The 20,799-nt window shown below is 34.9% G+C and overlaps 2 protein-coding genes across 2 annotated transcripts; one reads left to right on the forward strand and one right to left on the reverse strand.

The window, feature by feature from the left end:
* LOC133872707 (uncharacterized) lies at window positions 1-5,041 on the forward strand. Its single transcript, XM_062310282.1, has 5 exons — window positions 1-169; window positions 4,083-4,125; window positions 4,217-4,308; window positions 4,389-4,483; window positions 4,897-5,041. The coding sequence occupies exons 1-5, from the start codon at window positions 95-97 to the stop codon at window positions 4,901-4,903; spliced, it is 312 nt and encodes a 103-aa protein (XP_062166266.1). The 5' UTR covers window positions 1-94; the 3' UTR covers window positions 4,904-5,041.
* A 246-nt stretch (window positions 5,042-5,287) lies between these two features.
* Window positions 5,288-12,925, reverse strand: LOC133872705 (uncharacterized). The gene is made up of 10 exons (XM_062310276.1): window positions 12,689-12,925; window positions 11,356-11,409; window positions 11,169-11,237; window positions 10,726-11,060; window positions 10,215-10,424; window positions 9,331-9,543; window positions 8,874-9,083; window positions 7,918-8,130; window positions 7,421-7,618; window positions 5,288-7,171 (listed from the first exon to the last, which is right to left on the reverse strand). Exons 2-10 carry the CDS (start codon window positions 11,390-11,392, stop codon window positions 5,597-5,599), a joined length of 3,060 nt encoding a protein of 1,019 aa, XP_062166260.1. The 5' UTR covers window positions 11,393-11,409; window positions 12,689-12,925; the 3' UTR covers window positions 5,288-5,596.
* Window positions 12,926-20,799: the final 7,874 nt, after the last annotated feature.

Here is a 20,799-nt window from a genome sequence, read left to right on the forward strand (position 1 = left end):
AGAAAAGCGAAGCAGAACGCAGACGCAGTTGACAGTTGAAGAAGTCGTTCTGAGTGTTGCTCTGTAACTTCGTCCGAGAAAGAAAAGAAAAAGAATGGGAGAATCTGAGAAACGAAGCGACATGGAAGAGAATTTGAAGCCCTTCTACCAAAGAGCTTCCGAAGCCGAGGTTTTGATTATTTTCCATTTCCTTTTTTGTGTCTTATTATTTTTATGTTCTTGAATTCCAATTTGGTTTCTTGCGATCCAGCTGGTTCATTACGCGTTTTCTGTCTAGGGTTTCCGTAACCCTTCGTGTTTCTATACATATCTGTGTGTGTGTGTGTGTATTGTTGGTGAGGGTTTTTTTTTTTGTGTGTGTATTTGATGTAGAAAAAACCAGCCTTGTTGAACTGGTAGATAATAGTTACAATGTATTATGCCAATAGAAAAACTGGCAGTTGTTGTTTTCTCTAGACCTGATGACGGAGAAATCTATCAATTGAAACCCTATTTGTTTTTCACTTTGATTCTTACCTTTTCTCTGTAATGCGGTAGAGCATTGAGGTAAGTTAGTAACTATGATTTGTTTATAGGCTCATCTGTTCTATTTTTTTTTTCCTTTTTTATTTGCTTAAAATAGAAATAAGGTTGTTATCAAGTCCTATTTGATTCTATGTACGTGGCCTTGTGTAGGATAATCGGTTATGTGAAGGCAAATAATTAAATTTCATAGAGTTTACAATTTTCAGCAAACTTGACCATTCTGCATCTCATTTAGTGGAACCTATTGTTTCAAATTTCTTATGATTTAATTTCATACAGGTACTTTAGATATTTCTAGATAGTTTTTGAATATAGATTGTTGAAGGGGTAGGTCTGATTTGGGAAGTTTTGTTCATTCTTGGAATTAACTCAACTTGGTAGCTTGGCATCTCTAATTCCATTATGGATATTGAGCATTGCGCAGACCATAAGGTCATGAGTGAGCACTGTCATGCTTTATTGATCCCTTCCTCTAATCTGTACATCTTCAAAGACATGGAAAATCAGTTAGTAGCAGAACATGTGTCGGCTAACCTTGAAATTTTGCAGCCAAAGGCTTTTGTACCAGTGTACATGTATGATTCCATAGGCGTTGATGAAATATATTTTAATTAGTGCCGAATTGGTTTAACAACGGCCACTAGCATCCTTCCCCCTCTTGGGAGCAATTCCTGCACCTTTCATTTGCAGGTTTTGTACTTTGATTTTGCTTCTCTCGAGGCTAGTTTCTGGTTTATTAATCCTGGTTCTCCTCTGCCAAAGTATGATTGGAAGAATTGGAAAAAGTAGTGAGATAGATGATAAAGTGGAGGGCTCCAACTGGAAATGGCCCTCCTCCCATGTATGTCAGGACATTATTATCTCTACTCAGAGTTTTAAGCCCAATGCTACCCTTGAAAATAGAGTCAAATGGGCGGCCTCTTCCAATGGTAAATTTTGCACCAAATCTGCCTGGGAAAGCATTCGTCATAGGGGCTCCATCAAGCAATGGAACACCTTTTTTTGCATAGAAGGGCTATTCCCCGGCATGCCATGATCCTTTTTGGTTAGCAATCTGGGGTAAACTCAACTCTCAGGACAAGCTGATATCTCAGGGTGTGTCTTTGTCAGAATTGGGCTGGGTTGATTTGAATTTTCCCGGACTTTATGGGAGTAGTGATTATAATTTTATTTCTGTGAAGAGATGCCTTACTTATGGTGTATGCCTTGTGATCTGAGGTTTTGTTCCCAGAATTATGAACATATGATGTCTTATCAAAAAAAAAAAAAAAAAAAAAAAATTATGAACATATGATGTAAGACGGCCGATGTTTTGATCCTGGGCAGCAACATTAGTTTCGTTTTTACCTATCAAAAAAAAAAAAAGATGGCCGATTTGGCGATTCGATGATGGAGGTTTTGTTCCTATGTGAATGCATATTGTAGAGAATTTGATTCTTGAAACTCGTGTATGCTAGATTGTAAAACTGTTAATACTTTCACCATAATCTTGGTGATTTAAGGCTATTGTTAACCTGGTGCGAATTGAAAAGGATTAGAGACTCAAAAACATTGACTAGACTTGGGAAACCATTTCCAACTATCAAGCATTTCTTTGTGCATCTATGACCCTAAACTTGACAAGACAAGACAATTTCCACGGCAGCTGGATATTCATGCCAGCAGATGGGTAGCTATTGGTTCAAAAGAGATTTGGGCATGCTTAGTTTAGAGATGCAATTCACCTCAGGAATGTATGTACTTGTTTTTCTCAAAAGGTAGGCTAGGATGGTATACAGGCTGCTCCTATGTTCACATTTTTGTTAGTCAGTATTGTGGCTTTTCTACTGCTGCTAAGCTGACACATTGTGTTTGTCAATGATGTAGGACAAGTTGTACCCTAATTTCAAGTGATGAATTGGATTTTTTTTTTTTCTGCTTTGTTTTATTACCGTTTAGGTTCTTATAGTAACTTTAGGATTTCAATGGCTTTAGGTTTGTGGCCTATGTAAAGGCTAGTATTGAACTTAATTTCATGAGTGAATATTGTTAAGCTTGTTATTTAGTTGTTTTAAGAAAAAGGGATTTCTTTCCCTTCTAGAGGGCCGTTCCTGTATACTTCATGTGTACTCGGGTTGTGCTTCTCTACGCTTAAAATGAGATTGAATTACTTATTACAAAAAAAGAAAAAAAAAAAAAGAAAAAAAAAAAAAGAGAATTTATTGTTTGTTCTTCTTCTGTGTGATATTCAAGGATTCAAAAGAGAAACATGTTCTTCTCTTTACTAGTGCTTCTGCTACATTAGTAAAGTTCTCTCAATGTGTTAAATGACTTCCAAGATTCACTTCCAATGGTCGAAGGTTTACTCGATAGGGGTGGGTACCCAGAGTGGCTCTGCCTTGAAGGGGTTCCTAGGTAACCCATAGTTTCGTCTTTTTTGTCCCATGTCCAATTAAGGGTCCTTTTTCTTCTAATGGAAAAAGATTTGTCACAAAGTTTAAATGTAGTTTCTTCCCATTATAGGTCAAAATATCTCAATGGTATTCTATGGATTTCATATCTTTATTAGCTTTGGGAGAAAGTATCACTCTACACAAATATGTTGGAACAGAGTAGATATAATGCTGGGGTAATGGGGGAAATTAATGAAGGAATGCTGGTAGTAGTAGTTGTATTAATGGTAGTAGAGCAAACAGTAATGGTAGAATTCGAGGTGCCACCCTCCAGGAGACAAAACAGTAAATGCCAATAGAGATAACCCTAATAACCTAGAGGCCTTATATTTATAGCCCCTTACAATTAAGCCCATTAATTCCTAGACAAAATAGACCCACCTAAGGCCCAACACACTGGTCCTTATTTACTAAGATCGGTGGCCCAGGTCTGCTGCCCAAAACGCAACTCAGCTACTGATAACCTTCTGAGCCACGTGTCCCCACCGCAACTCCGTTTCTTCCCCGAACTTCTCCCAGTCTCTTCACTTCTCCAAGACTCCATCTTTACCCTTCTTCTTCTCTCAGCACTGTGACATATGTACACTATTGTATACATATTCTGTAGGAATTTTTATTTTTTTTTAATCAAAGCAATCAGGAAAGGAAGTGGCTAAGCTTGAGTTTAGTTTTTGAGCAAAGGATTCTGTTGCTCTCATGTCCAGGAATTATATGGGTCCTGTTGTGGTGCCAAATACAACTTTGATATTTTTGCTCTCTTCTTATGTTTGGCATTATATATATTTATTTATTTTGCCACATTGTCATGGTAGTGACCATATATGATGAGATATGAATGCTTGGTTTTTTTATGTCTGCTGAAAATTATCCTCATTCCAAGTTTCTTCTTTCCATTTAGAATTTCCTAATAAGATGAGAATGACATTGCTTTTAAATTCTAATTAATGCCCATAAGGACAATTTGACTTCGAGTTGGCTCTTTTTTTCCTTAGACTTTAGAGATGCTTAATAATGTTTCCAATGTAAATAACCTGCAATAATGATTATCAATAAGCAACATTTATCTTTTATTTCCCCGTTTCAATTTATGCTGGAATTTGCTAACCACAGATGTTTATACAACAGGAACGCTTATCAAGACTTGAAGCTGTCCTTGAAAGTAAGAAGAGTAAGTATTAAGGCACTTTGCTAAACCAGTGATATTTGCAAGCTATAAATTGACTCCTAACTACTTTGTCTATATATCCAAACTTGTTCAGATGCCGGAAATGAGGACCACTTGAGATTGATAAGCGAACTTCAGTCACAGCTAGAAGAGGCAAGTGCAGAGCTAGTTTCAGAACGAGAAAAGGTTACCCATTTATATCTTCTTCATTTGATATTTGGATAGTATTAAAGAGAGCTAAAACAGTATTTGCTCGTGACTTGCAGGCGCAAAAGCTTGCTGAGGAAAATGCAAAACTCCAATATCGTATAATCCATATCGTCAGGGCAGCCAAGGAGGCTGATCTCAAGTTGGAGAGCAAGTGAGTTTTAGTGATTTCTCAACCTCCTTCCGCATGGTGAAACTAAAATATCAAAATTATTGGAAACTAGTATTTTTGGACTTGGTGACCCCAAAAAAAGAATAAGAAAGGAAATCGCCTGGGTCTGTCTTGCATATACATTTTCCGGATATGATGTTCTCGAGTAGAAAGATAGCTTTCGAATTTCTATAATACATTTCAACTTTCAAGGGCAATAGTTTGTATTGATTATTGTTTAGAATGTTTTCTTTCACCTTCTTTACCCTTAATCCTCTCCTCGGCAACTGCAATAAGCAATGGGATTATATCCCAAATTTTAGATAATGCAAACCCTTTTTGGGGTTATGTGATTTTGTTTGATATATGATATCAGATCGCATAATTGACCTGGTGCGTGTAATTTCTTTTGTTAGGTCGTGATGGTGAATTGGATGGGGAGGCTTTGAACTGAGCTTATGAGCTGAGACAAACAATTTATGGCAATTTTACTATTGGTTTGTGAGCTGAAACAATATTCAATGATGGTACTTTATAATTTATAATGTTACTGCTGATGCCCCCGCTTGTCATCATTTTCTTTTATATATTCTTCTTATAGAAGTGATCTAATTATGCATTTCTGCCATGGTCCTTGTTATTAATTTAAACCATTTAGTTTTTAGTTTCATATTCCCTTAATTAAAATCCGTGCCTCCAATTCAGTATTCACGATGAAAATCTTACGCTAAATAAAAGAGGATGTTATCACGTAGTTAGTTTTAAAACCTATGAGAAGTTGGTTAGCAGAAAGATTGATGCCACATCTGACATACAATATTTTCGTCATTATCAGTAACTACTTCACTGTAAGATATGAAACACAATGTCATGAAATTTCTAAATCCTGTCAGAACCACGTCACTCACTGTAAATTTCTTCCTTTTTTTCTTTTCTTTTCTTTTTCAACCTTTTCTTGAGTTCCCATTACTGATGATGGAGATTTTACCTCAAGAGTCCTCTGTAGAACAACTGAACCATTCAAAATCGTCGGAGACTCGGACGGTTAGGAAGGGTGGCATCTATAGGAACACCTATGAAAACAAGAGAACAGGAAAATATGTACAACTTGTAACTTCAGCAATAACCCAGTCCGCCCAAATGGTCCACTAGTTGTTTAACAAGCACCTGTTTTGGAAGCTTATGATACTCCATCAATTTCTGTTCCTTGGCAATGGCCCTCAGATCAATTAATTTCAATTTCATCAAGTCAACACCTTTATAAGGCAACGGAACTGAAGCCATACTTTGGGAATCGTCATACGGGACTAAAGCCTTACTTTGGGAATTATCATGCAGAACTAAAGCCTTACTTTGGGAATCGTCATCGGAGTAGAACTTGATGATCTGAAGATTTTCCTTACTTCCGTTGTCAGTTGCATTCCCAGGCAAATTTGAGAGTTCCATATGAACAGCTGAATCTTCTATCTTTAAGGTGCTTGGAAAATTTGTTCTCCTTCTTTTCTTCCGTGTGCCTGAAACAAAACTTTTGCTGTCATCATGAGCAACACTTTGCTCTTTGGCTTCACACTGACAAGAGTGAATGCCCAAATGGTCCACTAATAGTTTAACCAGCACCTGTTTTGGAAGCTTATGATACTTTATCAATTTCTGTTCCTTGGCAATGGCCCTCAGATCAATTAATTTCAATTTCATCAACTCAATACCTGTATAAGGCAACGGAACTGAAGCCATACTTTGGGAATCATCATACGGAACTAAAGCCTGACTTTGGGAATTATCATACAGAACTAAAGCCTTACTTTGGGAATCATCATCGGAGTAGAACTTGATGATCTGAAGATTTTCCTTACTTCCGTTGTCATTTGCATTCCCTGGCAAATTTGAGACTTCCATATGAACAGCTGAATCTTCTATCTTTAAGGTGCTTGGAAAATTTGTTCTCCTCCTTTTCTTCCGTGTGCCTGAAACAAAACTTTTGCCGTCATCATGAGCAACAATTTGCTCTTTGGCTTCACACTGGCCAGAGTGAATTAGTCTCTTTGGGACCTTCCTGCTCAAAGACTGATTGAAAACGACAATGTCAGTGCTGACTCCAGATTTTTGTTTGCTTTTGGATTTTGAAATAGAAGAATCTGAAACAACTCTGATAAAAGGGAAAGCTGGTTCTTGGAACTGAGGCGTATCTAACTTGATTTTCCTCTTTCCCTTCTGCTTCTGCGGCTTCAGAGATACATTCAAAATTGAATTCTTGCCAATAGTAGCAACTTCAACCTTCTGAATATCTTTTGCCTGTGACTTTCCCCCCTCCATTATCTGCAGCTTGCTTGCTTCTTGTCCCCTTTGATCTTGCATCTCTAAAAGTGAAGTCGAGGAGGAGCGTCCAGTTTTAGTAAAACCAGCTTCTTGAACCTCCACTTTTTGTGAAGAATTTTTCCTCTTGCAGTTTGTCTTCACAGACGAACCCAAAGCATCAATCTTATCCGCTGGAGCAATCTTTAATCCTTTGACACACTCTTTACGCTCAATTTTCGCAACAAAATCCCTTAGTTTTAGCTCTAAATCAGAATTTCCACTTTCTGTCTGTCCCAAAGCACCTAAATCAGAATCAGAACCTTTTCCCCTCCTGTTGAGGCCAGTTGCATGTCTCAGTGCCTCTGCACTACTGCTTGTAACAGTAGCATTTGTTCGCTGCTCATTGAATTTAAAAAAGAAAAAGAAAATAGAAAAAGGCAGTATAAGCTAATGAGTTGAGCTTTAACATGTGATCTCACTTTTTTTTTTTCTCCTTCTACTTGGTAAGATTTGACCCTAAGGCTGGGCCCAACCTCACCCAACCCCTTCACTACTTGAGCCAAGGCCCAAGGGAGTGACGTCTCACATTCAAATTATATACTAATCAACTGATTCAAATTAAGTGAAGAAAAGAGCTTCTTGTACCTTGTCTGTTTTCGGAAGATTTCCCTCGCCTTTAGGGTTTGAAGATGAATTTAAGATTTTCAATTTATCGGTAGCAGCAGAATTGTACTCTCTGACTTCCTCATTTCCACTAACATTCCAGTCACATTTGCCAAGGGGGCGGCCAGCTGCATCCCTAATAGAATCAGAGCTGGAACCTTTCCCGATAGTTTTTGCATGCTATTCATTGTATGCGGAAAGAAGAGGGAATAGAAAATGTTAGGATCTACTAAGGACCCATTTGATAGTGTCATAAATCACTAGGAACACCAAGTCTGAGAGTTTCAGTGTAGTAATCCAACAATCAAGCTAAAGCTTTGCTGAAGTGGTAAAGGGTGGGATGGGGTCAGGGAAGGTCCTAGGTCTACCAAAAGACCAAAGAGAAAAAAAAAAAAAAAAAAAAAGAAAAAAAAAAAAGAAAAAAAAAAAGAGAGGATATAGGCACCGGTAAACTAAGAGTAGAAGAGAGCAGGCAGTACCTTGACCTCTTTACCATGATCTGTTCTCTCTCCCTCAGGGTTGGATGATGACCCTAAAACAATATCATCCACCGTAGGTATGGAATTGTGTTCTTCAATCTCCTCACCCATGATTTTCAGATTAGGACTGCTCAACTTTTTCTTCTTGTTGGAGTGGGCAATTGTATGCGGAAAAGAATCTTCACTTGAATTTTTTATTGTACTGTCTTCAGACTGATCATTGTCAACAAAAACAGTGCATCCACAAATCAACATCCTTATGCAACAAGTATTGATACTGTAATCTTTCTTTTTTGATAAGTATATTGATACTGTAATCTAAATGGAAGACAGGTTCATGCAATAACCTATTAACGAAAATTATCAACACAACATTGAGGGAAAATGAATGAAGCTGCAAATTACTATCACCAAATTTTAATTCATAAAAAAAAATCAAAATTACTATCGCCAAATTTGGTTTCAGTGCAAACTAAAAAGATGAACAAATGAAATGAAAACAATGACTCAAGGGTTAGGAGTTAGAAATCCCTAAATAACCAAAATAAAATGACTCGAAAGGGCATAACCCCCCCAACCCAAAAAAAAAAAAATATATATATATATATATATATACTAGTGTTGATCTACCTAGCGTGGGCAGTAGTTCTTCAGTGATGCTAACAGTAATTGCATGACCCCCATTTTTTTTTTTTTCTGATCCTGCTTCAAATATTCCAAAACTGTTATGGATTCACATGCCCTAAAATAAAAGTGTGGAGTAACCCGATATAGATACCTAGCAGAGGTCACAACATTAACTGAACAAGAGTCAATGGTTGCAGTGCAGTATAGCACCCATTTGATCGATGTCTTCAAATCCAGAAAACCTTTACCTGGAGTTTTCAAACTTTTGAAACAAACTTGCAGAGAATCATGCACTAGTGTAAATTCAAGCAAAGAGGGATTGAATGGACCTTAATTGTTGCTGGATAATTTAATTTCTTCTCTTGAAGCTCCAAAGATAAATTTGAGCCAGAACATTTTCCTGTAATACTGGATTCCTTGGTTTCTTCCTTTATGCTGATACTTGAATCAATATTGCTCGACATTTCATTCTCATCCAATAGGCTAGCAGCATGTTCTGGAACATTTGAGCTCGAGTCCAAGGCAATGGCATCGAGAGGCTGTTCAATGTAGAAGAACATAAACTATCTAGATCACTTGAGCAAAAAGTATAAAACAAACATTCATATCACATTTGCCAAGGGAGCGGCCAGCTGCATCCCTAATAGCATCAGAGCTGGAACCTTTCCCGATAGTTTTTGCAGGCTATTCATTGTAAGCAGAAAGAAGAGGGAATATAAAAGTTTAGCATCTACTAAGGACCCCTTTGGAAAAAAAAAAAAAAAAACAGAAGATAATGGGCAGTACCTTGACCTCTTTACCATGATCTGTTCTCTCTCCCTCAGAATTGGATGATGACCCTAAAAGAATATCATCCACCGTAGGAGTGGAATTGTGTTCTTTAATCTCCTCACCCATGATTTTCAGATTAGGACTGCTCAACTTTTCCTTCTTGTTGGAGTGGTCAATTGCATGCGGCAAAGCATCTTCACTTGAATTTTTTATTGTACTGTCTTCAGGCTGATCAATTGTCAACAAAAACAGTGCATCCACAAATCAACATCCTTATGCAACAAGTATTGATACTGTAATCTAAATGGAAGACAGGTTCATGCAATAACCTATTCATGAAAATAATGAACACAACATAGGGGAAGAAAAGAATGAAGCTGCAAATTACTATTGCCAGATTTGGTTTCAGTGCAAACTAAAAACATGAACAAAAGAAACGAAAAACAATTACTTCAGGATTAGGATTTAGAAATTCCTAAATAACCAAAATCAAATGACTCAAAAGGGCACAAAAATCTCTAAAAAAAAAAAAAAAAAAATTGTTCTCCAGTGATGCTAACAGTAATTGCATGACTCCCTCTTACTCATTTTTTTGTTTTCTAATCCTACTTCAAATATTCCAAAATTGTTATGGATTCAGGTCCCAAAATAAAAGTGTGGAGTAACCCGATATACTGAGTAACGATAACAGACATAACAAAGTACAGATACCTAGCCAGAGGTCACAGCACTTAAAAAACTAAAGCTGAACAATAGTCAATGGTTGCGGTGCAGTATAGCACCCATTTGATCCATGTCTTCAAATCCAGAAAACCTTTACCTGGAGTTTTCAAACTTTTGAACAAATTTGCAGAGAATCATGCATTAGTGTAAATTCGAGCAAAAGGGACTGAGTGGACCTTAATTGTTTCTGGATAATTTGATTTCTTCTCTTGAAGCTTCAAAGATAAATTTGAGCCAGTACATTTTCCTGTAATACTGGATTCCTTGGTTTCTTCCTTCATGCTTATACTTGAATCAAAATTGCTCAACATTTCATTCTCATCCAATAGGCTAGCAGCATGCTTTGGAACATTTGAGCTCGAGTCCAAGGCAATGGCATCGAGAGGCTGTTCAATGTAGAATAACATAAACTATCTAGATCACTTGAGCAGAAAGAATAAAACAAAACAAAAAATAAAAATAAAGAAATAAAGAAATAAAAGGAAAGAGGGTACAAAAGGTAGATCTGAAAAGGGGGTTGGGAAAGAGCACCAAGTTCTGAGGAGAACATTACAGACTATAGTTAACTAAGTTCATATTAAAATTGCAAGGGTAGAAGAAAGTATATTAAACTTGATGCCAGGTTTTGACAAGAGAACATGTCAGAATATTGAGGGAAAAGTAATGAGAAAGTTTCCAGACTCACACCTGCTCATCTTTCTCTTGGAAATAATTTGTGAGCAGAACCCTCACTATTTCATGTACTCTCTCAGCAGGTTCTTTATGCATTAGTAACTGAACCTCAATATCATTCTCATCTGTATTCTTCAAACTTCTTATTGAAATATCAAGGCAATTAATCTTCTCTGTCAGAGCATTACAGCATAATTCAGGCCATTCCTCGTGTTCGGCCAAGGCTAGTTGACTTTGAAGGGATACAAGATCTTGTTCAAGTTCATCAATTTCAGTATCTGCCTTTGTTATCAATATCCTTAACACTTGTATACAAGATTTCTCATTCAAAGCATCCTCTTCTATCACATCTACAACCACAAGAAACGGGTAGCAAATGTGGAAACAGTGCATTGATATAACAAGGAACAGCACGAACAAAAAATGCAGAGAAAAGAAGGTAAGGAACATAGATATACCATATCCATAACCAATGTAGAAGTCACACTGCCATCCAGGAAGCATACTGTAACTGCTTTCATGTGCAACTGGAAAGTGATAATCCGAATACAACATAAATTACAATAAGGATAACATAACTAATACGATGTATAACTCAAGTTGGACCAATGCTAATACAAAATTGACAAGGGAGATCTCGAAAACCTTGATGATATGATGAGCCCCATAGATCCATATCCATGATTTGCAAGAACTATCCTGAAATGCAAAGAATGACAACATCTTGATGCATTCACCCATATAGGAGAGCAGATGGATATTTCACGTATTTGACAGAGGAATGTGGAGGTTTCAAATAGATGCCAATATAACACCTCAACAAATTTCAATTATTTCATAAAAGTAGTTTACAGAAACACTAAATTTATCATTCATTTGGAAAACTATATTTCATATGAAAATCTTGTTGAACAAAGCTGTTCAAGCCCAGATTACAAGATTTCCACAATCGTGTCAAGAAACCCAGTAGCTTAATCATGTACACAAAGTGTGCTCAACAGGACACTCGTTTAACACCTTCAAGATGAATACTTAGACAATGTATTGAGCATATTTTTCTTTTTTGATAAGAAACAATGTATTGGGCAAACATTAATCAGGATAATAGAAAAAAAAAATTAAGTAATAACTCAAATTAATTAGGGACAGGGCAATACAACTAATCAGATATAGGCAAAAGTTACAGTGTAACACTATTTTTATTTATGATTAAGTTAAACTTTTTTTTTTTTTGTTAAGTAATTGCAATTTATAAAAAAGAGCAAAGGGGCGCAACCCTTATACACGGGAAGTATACAAGAGAACCCCTAAAAGGGACGAACAGAGAATAAATTTAAAAAGTCTACATAATTAAAAACACTCAAACTATGATGGGGCGCTATCCAAAAATATAATATATTGAGCAATAACAATAACAAAATATTATCTGAAACAGAAAGAATAATCGACAAAGTTAATTTCAAGATTAAACTCCAGAAATTGACAAATTTTTTAGGAAAGATTATTTAGGCATGGCAAGATTAGAAGGATTTTAGGAAAATAAAGGGCAAGGAATATTGATTAGATACTTTCAGGAAACATTAACAGCCTCGACAAGGTGTTAAGAATCTCCAAAACAGCAGCATATATTAGAGGAGTCCGAAAAAAGTGCAACGACACAACATTCAATAAATCCAACTAATAAAAGAACTCACAGAAACAGAACAAGCAAAACATTCATCAAAAGAAAAAAAGAAAATGAACGCGTAAAAGAAGTTACAGAATATACATAGCCAAGCAAGCATTTTTTTTATCATTTAAAAACATCCAAATTAAAGAAAAGTAACAAATTGTTGAACTTAAGGAAAAGAAAGAACTACTTTTGCTGTTCAATGTCGAAAAGGACCGAGAAAATCCACTAGAAAGCTACCTTTTCTCGGGGACCAAACAAGTCACATACTACTTCTCTGATGAATGTGAGAAAATGGAGAAAATGTACCTTTTCTCGGAGACCAAACAGCAAAAGAAGAGAGAATATGTGCACACGCATTTACATCATAGTCTCATAGAGAATGCTTTGTGACTGAGGAAACAAATGGCCAACTACGATTGACCGGAATACGCGAAAAAGAGAATTAATTTCTAGGGTTTCGCAATCTCGCAGTTAGAGAGAAAAAGTGAGATTTTTCTTCTTTCAAGAGGGCTCTGACGCTCTCCCTGACTGAAAGCCATGACCGTCCTCTTTTGGAGAGAGTGAGAGTGAGAGTGGTAAATAATTGATTCTACGAGGGCAATATAGTAAATTTGTTTAGTATCGGGGCAACGTGCGTGGCCCCCACCAATGAAAGAGAGATTCTTTTGGACGTATTAGATTCATACTTACGCGATTCTAGACCGTCCATCTCATTGGCTTGTGAGACAGTGTACATCGGAGGGCTGAAATTCAGTTGTGCTGTGTAGGGTCCACGTATCTTTGTGACCAGTAGGGTCACAAGTGGGGCCGACTGGCCGAGTTAGATGAAATCAGAGCCGTCTTGCTTTTGACAATGATGCGTTTCTTTTCAAGGGGACGTGGGTAACATGGTAAATAAGAACAAAAGTACGTGCATTTGTGATGTACGAAACTTCGCTTCTGCTTAATGGGTACCACCGGTCGTACTAGTGGATTTTGTCCTTTTATTGGCACGTGTCGAAAGGATATATATGCAACGTGGCATTCAGGTTGGCTATTGTGTGATGCACCTTCCACGGTAAAATCACTTCTTATCCAATCATGGAGGGCCAGGTTTTCTCGAGGCCAGCTTTCCATGCGGAACTCATCTGTCACACATTCATGAATCTCGAAAAATTATACTTGCACATCACCCTCACAATAATTATACTCACATAAAATATATTAGAGTGGATCTCAGTGTGTAAGCCCCACCCCAATATATCTTGTGTAAGTGTAGTTGTTATACACAAAAATACTTATCATGAGTGTGTGTACGAGATAGGTTTGCAACTAACACAATTCAATTCTAAATGCAAGTAGAAATGCTATAGGTATTAATTTTTTATATTTATTTTATCAAAGAGGTGGGTATCAAATTAAAATAAAGTATGTGTAACATTTCTTCTTTTTTTTGCTTAATTGTTTTGATCTTCAATGAATCAGCTCCACATCAAGTAAAATATTTTGTACCTATAGCATTTCTCAAATGTAAAACTCGTATCTTTTTTATATCCTCTTAAAAGTGATGTGACTTTTAAAATTATCATTAAATTTGTGATAGCTCACTACTAGCTTTTAATCCAATAATAATTTTAAAAGTCGCATCAATTTTGGATGACACAATGGGGCGTGAGGGTGACATTTAATAATTAAGTAATGCTAGAAGGAAGACCCACGTCCCCCAAAATCGATGTGACTTATAAATTTATGGTAATTTTAAAATCATATTAGTTTTGGACATAAGAGTGACATTTAGCATTATTCAAAAATTATTATTTTAACAAAATTCAATGATGATTCATCTAAAATTCAATGATAATTTTAGAATTCACATCACCTTTAAGAGGAAAAAAAAAAAATAGAAGCCCTATGTATAACATTACTCGTGTTTAGAGTGTTTATAAAGTGAAAGTTTGCGTTAAGTACTGAATTATCAAAAAAATAAAAATAAAATAAAATAAAATTGGCCATGTATACAATTGAAGGAAAATCTAAAACCAGAAAAAAGGACACCACTGCAAATACCTATAATCACTTGATCTTGTGAGCTAGGAATTAGCAAAATGTCTTTCACCTCCTCGAACCAATTGGTCATCACCGAGCGGCATGTTGACATCAATAGGGGGCATTTTGCATATCAACAGTGGTTGATTTGGGGATAGATAAGAGTCAATATTCGACCCGTAACAATCCGATTGACCATGTTTCCATCTATAATTATACCCGCACCGATCTGATTGGCTCCCTCTAACTCCGTCCCGGTCTAAACCTTACACACCACAATAAGTTTTACTTCTTCTTCTATAACAATGGTAGAGAGCGTTAAATCACTACTTGTCTCAAAAAAACAACGATTAAATCTTGTTTGACTTTAATTTGATCATTTAGGTTAGTTGGCTTAAAGACAACGATTAGATTTTGTTTAGGGATGCTATTGATATGACATAATCTAAACCACCAAAGATAAGAAGAGGAAAAATAATTTTTGCACAATCAAAAGTATATAATTAAGACACATTGATAGAATTCATGTATGTATGTCACACCATATATATATATATATATATATATATATATATATATATATATATATATATATATATCCTATCAATATGTTTTAATTGTATAAAAATTATGTACTTTTAATTATGCAACTATACATCCCTCAAAAGCGATAGGGTAAGGAGTCAACATATCATGAAAGAGATAAAAGATGAATGGGCAACAGCAAAACAAGCTGATAGTAATGTTGATGTGACACCAATTATTAGATTTGTGAGACTTAGAATAAACAACGCATGCCAGATGGCAGCGCATTATTCTTGGCAGTCACAAGGAATCCCAATCTGATTTCTTTTACCATTTTAAACACTATAATTAGGTGGAAAATGATTACAATTAAACACGTTAATCTATACTTAAAACGATGGTAGAAAGAAAAAGTTAGAAGAAAACGTAAGAGACACTGTGAAGAAGATGGGGGAACAAAAGTTTGTCTCTTTTTTTTTCCTTTTTTTTTTTTTTTTTTTTTAAAAAAAATATTTACACACGAGGAGGGAGGGAAGATTCGAACTAGTGACTTCCGCTTCATGAGACGTGGTTCCCAGCTGATTGAGTTACCCCTTGAAGACGGGAACAAAAATTCGTAATTTCCAGTAAAAGGTAGCCTTTCGCGTATAAATTAACAAAATAAATATATGTCAATTTAATAAATTAAAATGTAAAAAAAAAACAAAAAAATTATGCCCGATTTCATGAAAAACTTTATCTTATTTTTATTGCAATGAAAGTATGTGGTTTCTTAAATGTACGGACTCTCGACAATTATTGTATAAGTTGTCACCGGAGGTATATGGATTAGGAATATGATACGTTCATAATTTTTATACAATTTTCGTATAACTCTAATAATATTTTTTAAAATCAACTGTTGAATATGTATGACTCACATGTATAAAAACAGATACAATGGTTGGTTTGAAAAAAATTTGTTAGAATTGTGTCAAGAGTTGTACAACAATCATTTATTTATGGGTTAAGGTAAACTTTGTTGGATAGAGATTTTTCAGTAATTTTGTTATTTAGATTGTCAGCAATTTGAAAAATAAATATGAAAGAACTCCCAGAAGATTCATTTGCCTGAACACCTACTAGAACAGATAAATTATATAAAGATTCACGTTTCTGCTTAAATTTCTATTAACACATGACATGTCAAACGAGAGCCACGTAACATTAATTGATTGGTTTGATGTGGCGTGTTATTAATTAATTGGACGGTAAGTTGACGTAAATAAGAGAGAAACCTAAAAATCTAATTGTTGAAATAAAAAAACCAAAGATTAAATTAAAATCATTGATTTCTTATGAGAGAGAGAGAGAGAGAGAGAGAGAGAGAGAGAGAGATTTAAATGATGTTGAAAGGGCAAAGTTAGTAAGATAAGAAGCTTGTTTACCTTAAAAAAAGCTTTTTTGGGTAATTAGAATAAGGATGCATTTGAGATTGCGACTTTAAATCAAATCGTAAAAAATAAATCCTTTAGGGATTGTATTTTTTAAAAAATTGCGATTTGAAAACGCAAAAAACTGTTTTTTAAAATTGCAAGCAAGACGTTTTTTTTTTTAAAAAAAAACGTATAATTTTAAAGGCTAATCTGCAATTTTACATGTCAAACTATAATTTAACAAAACGTTTAATTGCGGTTTTTAAAACACGCATTTTGAAATTACTATTTTGAAATTATACTTTTTAAAATCACAAATTTAAACAAACCCTAAATTTTGCCGGTTCCTACTTGGCCATGTACATCTTTTAAGCTATGGCACATCAATTACACGTAAAGTATTGGGTCCTCCACGTGGTTCCATTTTTCTGCACTCCTTTAGGCCTTCCATTTGTGAAAACTTAACACGACCTAATTATCAAAGTGACAAAGTGGATGATAGCTGCCTAGCTGGAACGGATCTGCGTTGGCTTTGGCATATTGCAGAACTCTCACTCTCAGAGTCTCAGCATAGATTTTGTTGAGGTTCAATTTGAAAGGGTTATTGAATAAAACAGTCCATAAAATTGTTCAAACAGAACAATATATATATATATATATATATATATATATATATATATATATTTTCAAATTTACCCATGATTGAATATGCGAAGCCCAAATAGATTACGATCCCCTACAATTTTTCTTAAATTACGCAATTTTAACTGTTTTTAAAGATTGAACCGCTTAAAAAATACCACATATTAAACATGTGATTACAGTAAAGAATTTAGTATATATTCATGATGTTCTTACTCTCTATGTTGTAAAAAAAATTTTGACTAAAAAATTATCTTTTGATTTTATAAATAAGAATCGTCACAACAAAAGTGAAGATGAAGTCTTTTGAGAGGAAAATTATTTTTGGTTGTCTCGATAACATGCCACATTTTAATATGTAACATTTTGCAAGCGTTTCGATACTTAGAAACAGCATAAATTGCATAATTTGAGAACTTACAAATTCTTTAAAATTTAAGAACTTACAAATTCACAAAACACCCATGTACTTATTTTTTTAAAAAAATTTATAATAATTTTCAAAGATTAAAGCATAAGTAAATTTCGTTTAATTATGATCAACACCTAAATTGATCCTAGCAATTTTTCTCTTCCTAAAAAGTGGGTATTTCAGAAATTCTGACAAGATTTAACAAAAAATTATAAAAGATGGGTTGAAATTGAAAAAAAATTAAAAGATTGATACTATAAATTGACACTTTTTAAAGTTTGGATATCATTTTTTTAAAAAATAATAAAAAATCAAAGAGTTATAAGTGAAGTTATCCCAATAAATTATATGCAAACATGCTTATTTTGATGATCAAATCCGGCCATGTATAACTCCTATTTAAGAAATTCATTGTACAAGACAGAAAGCGATGGAAATGCACCAACACATATATTTCCTTGTCCATTTGGGTTTGCGATTTTAAAAAGTGTGATTTAAAACAGCAATTTTAAAATGTGCAATTTGAAAAATTAATTTTTAAAAACGCAGTTAAGTGTTTGACAAAATTGCACCTTAACCTTTAAAATCACAAATTAACCTTTAAAATTATGCGTTTTAAAAAAAAATCATCTTACATGCAATTTGAAAAAACAGATTTTCTACGTTTTTAAATCGCAATTTTTAAAAACAAAGTTTGAAAACAATTTATATTCTGCGATTTAATTTAAAATCACACTTATTATTGTCACCCAAATCGCAATCAGTAAGTAAGAAAGAAAGAAATGCCGAGAGAAAGCAAGAAAGAAACTCTCAATAAAAATGCACTCCGATATGACAGTTGGATTCTCCGTCGAACTCTCTCCTCCTCGGGCACATGAGTGACATCAAATATGTAGAGCACTGAACATAACCACAATAATGATCATCAGCTACTTGGCAATGTAAAATGCAGAACCTGTGATTCTCTACTCTCTAGAGAGCTGCTGATATTATATTATATGATATTCCATTTTGTATGGAGGATTAGGTAAGGCTTCCCATACGTTAGCGACGGGGTCAAAAACATACATCAGCATACGCGGCAATGGATGATGTATAATCAGAAGCCAGAGCATACAGTTTAGGCCCTAATACCAATCTGTGAGGTTTGCATCTGGGAGAGTTCATCAATGGAGCATAGGGCTGCCAAGTTAGAAAACGAAGAAGGATTTCCTTTCCAAAATGGTTTGATCGGCCGTTCCTCACTGACGACCATACCGTCCGCATGAACCCCAATGGCATACCTCCAACAAACCGGAACCTTCCCCTTCCCCTCTCCTTGCATGACAGGCATATACAGACAGCAATTTCGTAAGCACGGCGAGTCGGGCCTGGCATCGCCACCGCCATGGAGTATTTGTGATGGGTAGATATCGATGGGCAGCAATTGTGTTACAATTTGAAGGGTCGAAGACGAAGAGATGTGGGATTTTAGGATTTGTTCAGAGAAGAATGTAGATAATATATATATATATGGAGAATTGGGAGATTGCCAAAGTTGGGGGGTTGCATTTACGTAACCAAATTATAGGGGATATCAATGAAATTTTGAAGCTGACAAAAATACCCAAGGAGGGTCGTCGTCAACGAGGGGTAGTGAAGCCACAAGGCCATTTTCTTGTTCCGTTGGGATCTCCATGGCCGCCGACTTCTCAGAGCGCGGGGATCACGGCGTCGTCGTACTTGGACGACAGAGATCTTCTCGACTACCCATGGTTATGGCTCTGCATCGCCACCTGCGGGTGAGCGATTTGGGGGTGGGGTTGAACGCTATGAAGTGCAAAGAGATTTGCAGTTTGGATCTCTCTCATTTGCCGGTAAGTTACTGTTTGGCAGCTAAGAAAGCTGAGGAAAGCAATTAAAAGCAAAGGAAAAGGGAAAAAAGTCACTTGATTAATTAAGATTTAAGAAGTTTTATTAGGTTATTAATTAGTTATACATTCCAGTAGATGAAGTTCTTTTCATTTACCAATTGGGTCTTTTTTTTTTTTTTGTTCGATCAATTTGCAAAGCTGACCAAATTTGCTAGTGTGAACAACGGTTGATTTAGGTCCAAAAGTCACATTTTTATCATTTTCCTCTTTAACAAAAAAAAAAAAAAAAAAGTCAAAAAAAAAAGAAAAAACTAAGACTTGTTTTTGATTTAGGTCCAAAAAATGTCTTTCTTTCCTGTCTTGAAATAATATATATATTGAAAGAATATCGTTAATAATTCTTATACTTTCACTCATTTTGAAAGAATGTACTTATATTTTAAAACGTCTAAATTTAGGGTATTTATTTTTCAAAAAGTTTTAATTTTTGTCTTCCGTTAGAATTTTTCGTTAAATCATTTTAAAATTTCCAAAATAAAACTAATTTTTTTTATAAAAAAAAAAAAAAATTGTTAAGATTTAGATGTTGGTTAAAATTTAACGGAATTTGCAAAATACTCAAAACTGAATCTTTGAAAAATTTTATATATTTTTTTTAAAAAATAAACACATGAGTATTTTATAAATTTTGATAAGATTTAACGAAAAATTATAACGGAGGATTGAGATTGAAACTTTCTGAAAAATGGATACCATAAATTGAGATGTTTTAAAGTTTAAGTACCTTCTTTTAAAATATGCGAAAGTTAAGGAGTTATAAGTGAAGTTCTTCTTAATTTTTTTTAAAACAAAGTAAAAAATATATGGAGAACATTGTTTATATTTGTTATTTTGTGTCTGTTAAGTGTTAAGGTATACATTTTCAATTAAATGGGGCATCCTCTTAAACCGATTTTTGGAATGGCACTCCTGAATTGAATATCTGCATCATTTTAATTTTTTTATATTCACTGAAAGAAATGCTTTTGGAAAAGATATGAATTGTTCATACAGAGACAAGTTTGAGCATATCAGGGGACAAGTTGGATGTTCCTATTTCTTGGAACTTTCAGGCCTTGGACAACTGTTTACCTCTAAGAAATTAAAAAAAAAAAAAACCATTAAGCAGGGAAACTGGTAAGGAGTAGTGTTGTTGTTGCTGTTGTTTTGAATCTTTCTTTTGTTTTCTCTGAACTTCTTGTTGTTGTGAAGTTAATGTAAGGTGGCTGGTCTTTCAAAGGTTTCATGTTCCAGAATGGTAAGATGTATGCTTTTGCCCTGCAGAATGCAGATCACTGAGAAATGTCTTTCACCAATCCTGCAACTAGAGCATCTTGAAGATTTGGGTTATGATTGGTAAGCAACATAACAATTTTCCTAATTTATTTTAACTTTTGTAAAAAACAATCAACTTCAATATTGAGATTTTCTGGCAGAAGCACAATTCTGTCTTCGTGTGCTTTGCCAAACAAAGCCCAACCTTGAGTTAGATTCTGTGGTAAGATG

This window comes from Alnus glutinosa, chromosome 7, assembly GCF_958979055.1.
Source record: "Alnus glutinosa chromosome 7, dhAlnGlut1.1, whole genome shotgun sequence".
In the NCBI taxonomy this organism is placed as follows: Eukaryota; Viridiplantae; Streptophyta; class Magnoliopsida; order Fagales; family Betulaceae; genus Alnus; species Alnus glutinosa.